The following is a 13,525-nucleotide window of genomic DNA, read 5'->3' as shown; positions in this document are numbered from 1 at the left end:
AAACAAGACAAACAATAAAGGTCAAACAGGAAAGCCAGATCACCATTAATAATGAACATGCCTTTCACAGCCACAGAGAAGCAGCAGCAAGGGACAGACTACAAGACATAGCACCACATGACTGATCAGTCTGCTAGGGAATTAGCAAAGATTAATTTTAGAAAAGGATTCAGCCAAATATGGTGTCAGTGCAGGGCAGATGACAGGAAGAGACATGAAGTACAGTAGAAGGTAGGACAAGCCTTTGGCAAGCTGAACTCAATCTGACAATAGAAGCCTGAAGAGAAAAAAATCCGTATTACTACAGGAACATGCAGAGCTTACTAGACTTCTCAAACCCTCAAGGACATGCTAGAGCAAAGAGCTCATCAGGGTAAACAGCTCACTAGAACGCCCATCAGTCATTAGGAGTGTCAGCCAAGAATGCACTTCGCTGTATTACCTCCCAGCTGTCACCAGCAGCAGGTTTTAGCAGAGAGGACCAATCACACAGCAATTTGCCCTTTTGAACATTACGTGCCGCAGAAGACATTTTCCTCTTGCCCTGTGTCCAGTTCACACCCACCTTTGTTCTGCATTCAACACTTCTTCCTTGCAAGCACGGAAGGCAGCCTGCCCAACAGCCCCTCCTTTCCTCCTGAAGGAACCACTGAACCACTTGCTCTCTTGCAAATGCCTAAGCATTCTCCGAAGCAAGAGTATCTTACTCCACTCTACTAGTAAAGTGCTCAAATACACTATACTCCAGATTTCAGCAGGCTTAGAAAGCAGAGCAATACAAGATGACAGCGAGAAGGACCAACAACTAACCTTGAAGATTAGTCCCAGGCTTGCTATGGGATGATTAACCACCTTACCTATGCTGCACTGTACCAGCACCACAGGACCCAAAACCAATAAACTGAATGCAAGATCATCTGTTTGCAACTATAAAGGGATGGCCACAGGGCCAGGACAGGTATGAGGCCACCTTATTATCCCCTGCACTCATATGCTCAAGACATTTTCACTAGTGCAAAAGGGTAGAAGACTGCACAAACCCAAGACATTTCACAGTTCACTTCATTTGCACACAAAGATGACAAATGCATTTTTATTAGGGAGGGCAAAGCCTAGTAAATAAGCAACTAGGAAGCACAGAGCCATTAAACACTGAGTCAAACAGGAAAAGTAGTGGCAGATTTAAGTTGATCACAGAATACAAGCATCCTACAGCCCTCCTGATCTACATCAAGGATTGCAAAAAGTGTTTGCAAAATTATTTGCAACACTGAGTCACCAGAAGCAAGAGGATTTGATTATTTTTATCAATTGAATATCTAATGAGATGAAGGGGCAAAGAGGTTCAGTATATGAAGAGTTCAATACACACAGTTCCCAGTGCCAGATAACAGCCCCCCAGCTGCCTACACCCATGTTCACTGGCACCACACCCATTGACACTGCTTCTGTGTAGTATCATCTCTGCCTAAAACATTGCCCATGTTTTTACTTCAGAGAAAATCCTGCTGAAGCAGAACCAGTGGTACTTGCAACAGAGAGCTGATATCATACAAAAATTCATGTACTTTGAAATGCTTTTCCACAGAAACTAATACAGAATTATAAAACCATGGGATTTTATCATCCCATGATTAATCCCATAATTTATAAAATCATGGAATGATTCAGGTTGGAAGGAATCTCCGGAGATCACAGAATAGTTTGGGTTGGAAGGGACCTTCAAAGGCCATCTAGTCCAACCCCTTGCCATGAGCAGGGACATCTTTAACCAGACCAGGTTGCTCAGAACCCCATCCAACTTGGCCTGGAATAGTTCCAGGGATGGGGCATCGACCATCTCTCTGGGCAACCTGGGCCAGGATTTCATCACCCTCACTGTAAAAAATTTCCTCCTCATATCCAGTGTGAATCTCCTCCCTTTCAGTTTAGAACCATTACTCCTTGTCCTATTGCAACAGGCCCTGCTGAAAATATTTTCCCCATCTTTCTTCAGGTAGCCCCCTTCAGGCAGCGGAAGGCTGCTCTAAGGCCTCCCGCAGCCTTCTCCTCCCCAGGCTGATCACCCCCAGCTCTCCCAGTCTTTCCTCACAGCAGAGGGGTTCCAGCCCTCGGGTCATTGCTGGGGCCTCCTCTGGCCCCGCTCCCACAGCTCCAGCTCTGTCCTGTGCTGAGGGCTCCGGAGCTGGACGCAGGACTCTGGGGGGGTCTCAGCAGAGCGGGGCAGAGGAGCAGAATCCCCTCCCTCACCCTGCTGCCCACGCTGCTGGGGATGCAGCCCAGGGCACGGCTGGCCTTCTGGGCTGTGAGCACACATTGCCAGTTCCTGCCTAGCTTTTCATCCCCCAGCACCCCCAAGTCCTTCTGGGCAGGGCTGCTCTCAATCCCTTCGTCCCCCAGCCTGTACTGATACTGGGGGTTGCCCCAAGCCAGGTGCAGAACCTTGCATTTGGCCTTGCTGAAACTTATGAGGTTCACACAAGCCCACTTCTTGAGATTGTTCAAGTCCCTCTAGATGGCATCCCGCCCCTCAGGCACGTTGACCGCACCACTCATCTTGGTGTCACCTGCAAACTTGCTGAGGGTACACTCAATCCCACCGTCTACGTCAGTGATGAAGGTATTAAACAGTGCTGGTCCCAATACAGACCCCTGAGGGACACCACTTGTTACTGATCTCCATCTGGACATTGAGCCATTGACCACGACCCTCTGGATGCCACCATCCAACCAATTCCTCATCCACCAAACAGTCCACCCATCAAATCCATAACTCTCCAGTTTAGAGAGAAGGATGTTGTGGGGGACCATGTCAAAGGCCTTACAGAAGTCCAGGTAGACAACATCCATCGCTCTTCCCTTGTCCACTGATGTAGTCACTCCATCATAGAAGGCCAGTAGACTAGTCAGGCAGGTCTTGCCCTTGGTGAAGCCATGCTGGCTGTCTCAAATCACCTCCCTGGCCTCCATGTGCCTTAGCATAGCTTCTAGGAGGATCTGTTCCATGATCTTCCCAGGCACAGAGGTGAGGCTGACAGGTCGGTAGTTCCCAGGGTCCTCCTTTCTACCCTTTTTAAAAATGGGTGCAATGTTTCCCTTTTTCCAGTCACTAGGGACTTCACCTGACTGCCGTGACTTTTCAGATATCACGGAAAGTGGCTTGGCAACTACATCAGCCAATTCCCTCAGGACTCTGGGATGCATCTCAAAGGCCTAACAGAAGTCTAGACACACAACATCTGTAGATCTTCCCTTGTCATCTTGTTCAACCCGCCCTGTTCTGGACTCCCAGAGCCAGACCACGTCCAGACAGTTTTTGAGTAGCTCCAGTGATGTAGACTACATCACCTCACTGGGCAACCTGTGCCCGTGTCACCTTCACAACGGAAAAGTGTTTCCTGATGTTTAGAGGGAACCTCCTGTGGTCCAGTTTGTGCCTCTTGTCCTGGCACTGGGCATCACTGGAAGAGCCTGGCTCCCTCCTCTTCATTCCCTCCCTGCAGGTTTTTCAGGCATGGATTCAATCCCCCTGAGCCTTCCCTGCTCCAGGCTGAGCAGTCCCAGGCTCCCTCAGCCTTTCCCCACAGCAGAGATGCTCCAGTCCTTCAGCATCCTGGTGGCCCCTCCCTGGACTCTCTCCAGTCTGTCCACATCCCTCTTGTCCTGGGGAGCCCAACACTGGTCCCAGCACCCCAGGGGTGGCCTCACCAGCACTGAGCAGAGGGGAAGGATCCCATCCCTCAACCTGCTGGCAATATTTTGCCTAACACAGCCCAGGATATCATTAGGATTCTTTGTGGCAAGGGCACATTGGTGGCTCATGCAAATATGAAGGCATACAAATGAACGATGGGAAGGAAAATTATCATGCTGTGTCAGATTTCTTGTGAAGCAGTGGATCATATTTTATGTTTAAGTAAAAAAGCATTCAGAGTTTTAAACTGACATGTTTGTCCACATCCATTATATGGAAGCAGAAAATGGGAGTAGGTAGAGCAGGAAATGCAAGACCACAGACAAAAGAACAGATAAAGAGGACCTGAAAGACAAGTACTTGCCAATCCTGGCTGCATGCAGGCTCTTAAGCAGGGACTTACGAGCTTATTAGCACTTTATCTGGAGGAGTTCACGACACAAACAACTTCATTCTGAACAAAGTGTGTAGGGAGATTTGAAACCTGCACATAAAAACCAAGTTCTAAGTTCTCAACCAGAGGAATGAAGGTCCTACAGATCGGGCAAACCCCTGCTTGGGTTGCATCATCTGATTGTAATACAGTATTCTATATTAAAAAGATGAAGGGGCAGCAGGACTCCCGTTCTTGCTCAGTTCTTTCACAACTGAAGTTGCAGGGCACTAATTAACTGCTGTAGCCTCAGAGTGCAAATATTACATGCAATCAGAAAAACAATAAAAGACATTCACTGAAATGCTATGGACCAAGCTACTCTGGGGAATCTTTTAGTCCCAGAAGACAGACATACATTGAAAAACAAAGTCCTCAGAAACATGACTACGAAAACTAATTTTATGTTTTGAGCAGCTCTGCTTAACAAAATTTGGATTGAACCAGTATAAATACATATTTGATGAAAACGCAACTAGGGTCCACAAGCTTGAGTATTTCAAGTTTACCCTCCCTGAATTTCAGACTTCACATCTCTCTGATTACCGTTGTTTCACAATATGCCAAAGTGAAGCTATGCAAATGACCCTGGAAGACTTTATTAAACAGAAAAGCTCACCCCCTGAAAGCAGAAGCTAGAGTGAAAACACTACTCAGCCCACATGCCTCAAGGCCTAGATCACAAAATTGTCACGGTTGGAAGGGACCTCTTAAGAATATAGCTCAACTCCCCTGCTCAAGCAGGGTCAGCTAGAACAGGTCACCCAGGACCATGTGCGGTTCAGTTTTGAGTACCTCCATGGAGAAAGACTCCACAACCTCTCTGGACAGCCTGTTCCAGTGTTTGACTACCCTCACAGTAAAAAAAAAGAGGGGGGGAAAAAAAGGGTATTGTTGTGTTAGATGGAACCTCATGTATTTCAATCCGTGTCCATCACCTCTTGTCCTGTCAGTGGGCACTACAGGAAAGAGACTGACTCCCTCCTCTTCGTTCTCTCCAATCAGGTATTCATACATATTGAAATGATACCCCAGAGCCTTCTCCTCTCCAGGCCAAATGGTTTCAGCTCTCTCCAGCCTCTCCTCATAACAACAGATGCTCCACGCCCTTAAATGTCATCGTGGCCCTATGCAGGACTTACTCCAGTAAGTCTGTATCTTTCTAGTGTCGTGGAGCTCAGATCTAGACACAGCATTCCAGATATTGTAATACCACTGCTAAAGAGAGGAAAGATCACTTCCCTCAATCTGCCAGCAATGGTTTTATCCGCCTTGTTCTTGGGTGCGTTGCTGGCTTATGGTCAGCTTGCTCTCCTCCAGGACCTCAAGGTCCTGATCTGTAGAGCTAGTTTCCAGAAGCTTAGCCCTGAGCCTGTAATGGTACACAGGAATGTAAAAACTTGCTAAGTTTGTATTCAAGTGATCTTTCAAGAACGGGCATGAAGGAGCCTCCTAAAATGCTAATGTTCCACACGCCTTCAATCAAAGGACTCCAAAAAGAGGGGACATATGCAACTGCTGTACTAATACTAAAATGGGTAAATGAAAACCTGTATGACTATAACACAAGTCCCCTGACACATCTTGGAAAACCACACAAATGCAGAGAAAAAACACAATCCACTGAAGCAGCAGACACCTTCAATGTAATATAAAAAGAGTAAGTTTGACCACAAAAAAGGCAAATTCTCTTAACCTGGAGCATGAAACTGCGATATTTAAACCTTTTTAGAAGATCCTATTTAATTGAAAATGACGACCAGTCTAGAAGATAGTTGTTTTCTGGTGTTTTCATGAATGAGAAGACTCACAGCAGCACAAAGAAAGTATACTGAGGAAGGAAGGCAAGCACATGAAGCAAGAGCCAGCTTTTAAACCTTCTGCAAAATAAAAATGAGAGTTCATTACCATTACTGCATAGTAGGAGGCAAATCTGTTAAGTATGCATTCCACTTGGTGACTTTGCAACAAAGCCACCAAAGACACCAATTCTTACAACTAAATCTGACTTTTTAAAAAGAAAAAAAATGACCCAGCCTCCCCCGAATCACACACACTAAATCATAACACACACACATTCAGTCAGGTGTTAGCTGCAATTTCAAAAACTAATCACAGCAATTAGAAGCCCACTGATTGCCACTTACCGACGACTGCTCCTCCTGCCTTGAGATGTGTGCTTATACAAAAAATCAAGGCAGGTCTCTGGTAACCATTTTTGCCACTCTAGTAGTCATAACAACAACTAGATCATGAGATGCCTGTCAATTTATTATAATTAGAAGTTAACCTCATGCTATTCCACCCACTCTGTTCAACAGAGTTTCTCAAAAACAATCCAAATATGAAGAATCTTCACTTTATGACAGACTTTTACACCACTGGGAGTCTCAAAGACAACACAGACCCAGACCAAGGTGAGACAAAGCGTTTAAAAAAAAAAAAAAAGTAACCCACATACTACTTTGGACTTTCTGAAGCATTCTGGGGGAAGAAAGTTCTACTCAAAATTTTTCATCTCCCTGATGTCATTCCTAGCAGCACCTGTAGTCAGAGACAAACCTTTTCCTCTGCTTGTGAATATCTGCCTTAGTTTTGCCAAGTTTCTAAGCAACTGAAAATGTTTGGCTTGGTAGAGGACATGCTTGACTCTACACATCAATCTGTATGGCTAGAAGCTAGACTACATAAATTCATGTATGTATAGCAAAAAAAAAAAATGAATGCCAACATGGATGAAAAAGTTTTCCATTTTTATGACAGATTTTTCTATGTCTGCTGATCTCAACTGTCCATTATCTTTTTCTCTAAGCCACACTGTCTTAGCTCAGATCCAAAATATCTTAGTAACCCAACCCCTAAATTATTTCCACATCACCCACTAAGTGTCTCAGGTATCTGTTAAGGATGTGAAAAACAGCAGAAGTCTTTAAACATCAGGTAACAAAATCTAAGAGTGTGAAGTAATGACTAAAATAAGGTTACTTATGAAAGCATGTCACTCAACCTTGTTAGCTCAATGCTCAATCAAAGCAGGAGCCTTATACCCTGTATTGATTGTTTTCAAACCAAAGTTCAAGATCTAAGGATTAAACAATTTCTAGCTCTCATATGAACAGTACATAGTGATATGACAATACTGTTAAAATAAGTTCTCAAGAAACCAGCCAAGAAAGCTCAATATTTCAAGGCCATCTGATGCTGCTTCAGCACAAGTGAGATACCACAGCAAATTCTTAAGCCTGAAGACCACTGGCTGAGGCCCTTTTCTTGCCTTGGTAGAATGACAGCCTTTTGTTCTGCTCTCAGCCGTGACTTGATTTCTGAGAAATGGCTTGGTAGTCTTAAGCCTTGTTGCCATCAGCATGATTGAACCAACACTCAAGTCCGGGCTCAGTCACATTCCCACTCTGGGCTTGTTCCTGGACCAGTCTGTCTGCTGCTGGTGTGCCACCTCGCATCTTCCACCCCAAAGGCTGCCTGCCGCATGTGACTACCACAGCCCAACTTGTCCAGCTTGCAGCACTCTGGTAAACAAGCCATCCCCAAGGAAATCTACCCTCCTAATGCTGCAAGCCCTGACTACATCAACTTGCCCCCCAGCCATGTAAGATCCCAGATTTAGCTCTTTGAGAGAGCCTCTACTCTGCTGGCAACGCAGAGCACCACACCACATCCTCCTCCTGCAAACACTAAGAAGGCACAGAACTCATTTGGACAGGCCTTTCCCTTTACACCACTTCCAGCTGACAGTTGGTAGGTTCCCAACTCAGTACAAACAAACTCTAACCATCAGAAACAACCTTGGTGGCAAAAAATAAAATAAATAATTATTTTACATGTAAATGCAGCGTTCTATTTAAAATGATTACAAATTGCAGCACTCAAATCCTCCTCTAGCCCTTGGCAACCCAACTCCCTTCTCACATGCACGAGCTTCCCCAAAAATACAGTTTTGTCTGGGGAAACATAAACAGTAAACCTCACTTCACAATCAGGGACTTATGTGGACAGGATGCCTCTCTGGCCATCAGAGGCCAGACACATTCACTGAAGCATTCATCTTAAAAACAAAACATCTAAGGAGTTAAGACTACAAGCAAGCAATTGGATAGCCAAGCACAAAGCACAGGCTAGTCCAGGTTTGGTGCCCAGCCAAGTCTAGCAGAGCAGTAGCAGGAAAGAGCCTAATGTATGTGGAAAGTTCAGCTAGGAGGAGCTCAAAACAATGCATCTGCTTGGCTTGACATGCAGGAGCCAGCATGCACTAGAGTCCATGAACTAGCACACTCTAAGAACAAGGAGAGGAAGAAAACTACAGACCAGGAGACTTCACAAAGGGCAGTGCTCCCTCTCTGTAAGGCTTTGGCTAAGAGCACAAGGAACAGTTTGCATCCCAGCACAGAACACAAGGCCTCAAAGTAGGATGCACCTAAGCCAAATAGTTTTACAGACCAGCCTTACAGCAAGGCAACACTGCATAAATAAATTAGAGACAGTGTGTATGTTTGTGTGTGTTACAAATACAGATATACACACACATATATATATAAATATATATTTATACACACACAAACAATGTACATTACATATATAGTGGTAGCCACATCACAGGAGCGGAGAAGTTTGCTCACCATTAGCAAATATCCTATGAAAGACTGTTGGTAACAGAGCAGCCCGTAAGCGGGAAGTAAAACAAGATAGAAGTCAATGAGTTGATGAAACAGCAAGCACTTAACATCGATAGAGACAGCTAGGTCAGAATCATGGCAAAACATGGACAAGACTGAGAATCTGGTCCTGCCTCCAGCCACCTTTTTAAAATAAGTTTATACAAGGAACATCTGTGTTTCTAACTGAGAACCAGACTGGGCAAGGTAGACAAGACACCTCTGGTCAAGTAGAAGATTAGCGCCAGCTCTGAGGCTAAGCAGCCAGAAACGCTGTTCTTTATGTGAGTGCTCTACAGTCCCTTAGCATCCCCTTCAGCAGACAACTACCTTTCTCTGCTTCGCAGCAGCTTCTCCTGGGCATGGATCTTGTCAGCAGAACCCCTACTTCCACACGTGGCCACATAATTTAATAGCAGAGTTAATAACAACTAAGACTCAAGTCTCCTGGCATCTTGGCCTGGAACTGCAAATAGACTCTGGACAGACTGCAGTCAAACATATAATGAATCCTAGAGGCTGGGTATGTTGAAGACAGGAAAGCATATGCACCAGCAGATTGCCTGGAGGCACTATTTGGAAAAATACTGGCACAACACTAAGCTTCCCCTATGCTCTACTGGAAGTCTCCCTCGGCACATGCTAATACATGGCCATCTCTCACAGGCATCAAAAGACATTACAAGACACTCCAGTTTGAGTCCTCAGTTCTGTTGGGGCACTCCAAGAGTTGCCCAAACCAATATTCAATTCAAACCCATCACTACTTTCCACCTGTGTCTAGTTCTTACATTGCCAATGAGAATTGCAAGAAACATCTCCCTATATTGCTTCACAAGCAAGCAGCAGTATTGAACACCCTGTCTAAACACACTGTTCTCCTCCACGCTCAGAGTACCTTCGACCTGCCACAGTAAAACATCTCACAACATGCTCCCTTCACAGGTCCACTTGTTAGACAGTTAGACAATACAGATATGCCCAGATGCAACACGGCGTTGCATGTGGATCCTGTGGAAGAGTACAGAGAAAACAACTTGGACCTTTCACAAGGAATGTGTTCATCTGACCAGAACTCCAGAAAGCAGCTGGAACATTACAGTCTCTGGAAACACCAGTGGCAAGTTTAAGAACTGTAGGTGTCTCTCCAATCCTCATCACAAGTTCTCCAAAGCTCCCCACTCATTTGACACTTTTCCTCCTTAAATCTATTAACCCTGCACTTTATGGCACTGAAAAAAAAAGTTAGTAAATTAATGAATTATGGATGGCTTTCGCATTTAAGCAGCATGAGAAATCCTCCCTCTTTCTCAATCCCTTTTTCTTCCACAGATAACCCCCAGAGCATATAAAGATTTCATCCCTCTTCCCAAAACTAAATGCAATAGCAACAGCAACACCCTACTACTAAATTAATCTCTTTTCTTCCTGCAGTGCACAGGTAGCTCTAGGAAAAAAAGAAAAAGACTGATCCAGAATTACATGCAAGAACAAGAAAAACAATGGTCAGTCCTGCTAGTGCATGTGCTTCTGCAGCCTTAACTAGCAGCAAGGAGTGACAGGCAAAAGGACGGCTCCTACACCTAAACAGGTGTTACAGGAACATGCAGGTACTGGCCATTTCCAATGTGACACAAGTGACAGGCCCTACTCTTTTAGTACTTCCTCACCTAGCAGACATAGGATGTTTTGCAGAACACACTAGCAGCTTTCTTCCCCCAGATTATCAACCCACATTCAGCAAGTACTCACTTTTGCTTAAAGTACAGAGAAGAGGAGCTTTCAGGAACATAGCCCAGAATGGTGCTGGGGATGGAGACCGTATCAAAGAGCAGATCTTAGTGCACCAAATCATTGTTCCCCTTAAACCCGTGAGAATTACTGCCCTGTTTCTTTTAAGTAAACAGAGGAAAGTTTTCAGATACCAGCCAGCTGTAAGAAATAACTACATGAAGCAATAAACATGGGTCTAACATTGTCAGTGACCCCAAAGTGACTATCACTCTAGGGCCCAAACTTGAAAATAACCTGTCTGGCTACTACACAGTCAGCAGTACTAGAGAATCTCAAACTCAAATACATCCAGCTGTTCTGATGATGTAGTTTTGATATTCCTAGTTGAGTGGGCCCTATGGGAATAAGAATACATTCTGCAACACTGGCAACTTTAATTCCAGGCTGCACTAGAGCCATAGCTTTCACATCTGAAGGATTCTTCTTCTGACTACAAATCCACTCGCACTCACTTCCTTTTTTATTTAAGAAAGGACCAGAATCTCCCAGATAAATCACCTCACTTCTAAACACAAGGTGAGCAAGGCAGTCTGCAACTGTGGAGAAGAAGAAAGTTTGCTCAGGAGCAACTGCAATTCAGCACTGCTCCTGCACAGTCACACTCCCAGCATGTGCCCTCTGCTTGCTAAGGATACAGTTGTTACAGCACACAGACACCCACCACTCTGAAACAGCACATCAGTCTCCCCACCGTTCTGAACAGACGCAAAGCTCTGTGGAATTGGAGGGAGCAGGCAAAGGAGTAACTCTGAGGCAACTGTTTGTGACCCACGCTCAAAGAACCACCTTTCTTCTAGACAGCCTCTCAACGGCACTACTTGGGGTCTGAATGCTCTCAAGCATGTCTCGTTTGCTGATCCACAGAACCTACCTCTGGTAAAACACCATGGCTCTAGATATCAACAAACAAAAGTGCTCACTACCAATTAGAAAGATTGCAGCTGTATAACACTTTTAAACTAAACTAGAAAGAGAAGGATCTCTTATGTGCTTGAGTCTACAACAGACTTCCCGTAAGTGGCCTGAATTGAATGCCAGGGAGCCAGTTGTGTTTGCCAGCACACATGTATCAGATGCACACAACTCTTGGAAATTCCTCCCACTCGGACAAAGTCAGGGAAAGAAAATAAAGTGAAGCCCATGATGTCATCAGCTTGTATGAAGAGCAAGATGTCACCAAGTTTCCAGGCAGAGAGAGAACTGAGCATTCCTTCTGCCATGACCCAGTCTCCCTGGGTACAAGCATGTATCAGAGGTTTGTTATAGTGAGCAGAGAGACCCCAGTTCTGGAACAAAAAGACAATACAAGAGTTCTTTGATGGAAAGAAAAGCCACAGAGCTCTGCAGTTTATGAAGAGGCTATTTTTAGATGACAGGCAAAGCAGAGCATTCTTTCCTGTACAATGTCAACATCAAGAACTCACACAGACAAAAGCCTACAGGACAGCAAGTGCACACTCCTCAGGTTTGAAAATACTTGCAGAAGTCAGACGACAGATAGCAAAGCTGTCACTTGAAATGGTATACCAAGGTACAAAATAACACACCCTGACTGCAGACAGATTTTGAGGGACACAGGAATAGCAAAGGTGAAAAAAACCAGAGCATGCAAGGATGCACTGCACCGCCAGAAAGAAAGTCTTTCTACTTATGAAATAAAACATTTCAGCACAAGTGGGTGCCTGAACAGGGCATGTCTTTGCCAAGCAGGCCTAAGGCAAGCTAGCATCCTGAAGTCCAGGACAAACTGAGTGATGCTGGATGAGGATGCCAAGACAAGCAGCTTGCTGCAGCCAGAGTCTATAACCTTGATTACAAATGTTGGTTGCTACAAGAAGCACTCATGTGGCCTCAGTGGACACAGCTCTCCAAGCTTCACAACACTGGGAAGAGAACTCTGTGTGTTTTAACATGAAAAAGACTGCAGAGCAAATGAATCCAAGGATAACACGCATACAGAACTTGAAAGTTTCATCACCATTTCTCAGGTCAGGCCCCTGAATCAATAACTGAAGAAGGGGCTAACAAGGGAAACAGTATTCAGTATGAGTCCTTCCTGCACCTGAAGGTAGTCCAGCCATAAGTGAATTCTACCACCAACCTCCGGCCCCGCTGATGTGGAGGTGGAGGAACAAGTGTACAGACATGACTGTCATGCCAGATAGCAAAAGGCATCTAATCCTTGCAAGGTTATTTGAGCAGTGTGCCTCACAGGCAAGGGTCATCTCCAACAAGCCTTACCTGACCCAATTTTGATCAGTCCGTTGTGCTGAATGAAGATGGTGTCACAGGTCAAGTTACCATGGATGATTGGAGGATCACAGGAGTGGAGGTAGCTAGAGATTCAGAACAGAGCACTGGTCAGGAGACTACTGAGGCTGAGCCCAGGAATCCCTCCCTTCATCCCTTCCCTGTCTCAAGCAACATCAGAAGAGAACAGGAGGGCAAAGGACACATGCCAGGCATTTACAGTAGCAGGGAGGTACAATTAAGTCACTGTACATCAGCTTCTAGGCTAGGGAAGAATCGTGAAGATTGTCTCTAACAAACAATCTCTGGAAAACGGGGGAGAAAAAGAAAAGCATTCTCTGATCAGGTCCCAAGAAACCCAGAGTACCAGGGGTAAAGAAACTATTTCACCCATTCCAGTACTGCTAAGTGGGTGCTAAAACAGCTCCAACTTTATACCAAAAAGATCAGAGCCTTATTCTGGCCCTACTCACAGGGCATCAAAAAGGCCCTCAGTGCTGTACAAACATGATTGGTCATGTCATCCAGCAGGCACAAATAAAACCTTTTGGTGCTGGGGTCCCAGGTACATTTGAGGCTACCTGGTTTTGCGCCTCACACTGCTTGGTTTTATGTTAGCAGCCAGCACAGATAAGGACTGTCAGCTCCCAAAAGCTTATTACAACCCAAACTACTCATCAACAG

The 13,525-nt window shown here is 45.0% G+C and overlaps 1 protein-coding gene across 1 annotated transcript in view; it reads right to left on the bottom strand.

Annotated features, from left to right (window-relative positions):
- NRBP1 (nuclear receptor binding protein 1) overlaps window positions 1-13,525 on the bottom strand; it is a 42,703-nt gene that overhangs the window by 12,127 nt on the left and 17,051 nt on the right. Inside the window, exon 7 of the mRNA XM_075415169.1 lies at window positions 12,833-12,927. Within this exon, the coding sequence (XP_075271284.1) occupies window positions 12,833-12,927 (95 nt within the window). The remainder of the gene's footprint in view (window positions 1-12,832; window positions 12,928-13,525) is intronic.

This window comes from Opisthocomus hoazin, chromosome 2 (assembly GCF_030867145.1).
Source record: "Opisthocomus hoazin isolate bOpiHoa1 chromosome 2, bOpiHoa1.hap1, whole genome shotgun sequence".
Lineage (NCBI taxonomy): Eukaryota > Metazoa > Chordata > Aves > Opisthocomiformes > Opisthocomidae > Opisthocomus > Opisthocomus hoazin.
This window is presented reverse-complemented; position numbering and strand designations above follow the sequence as displayed.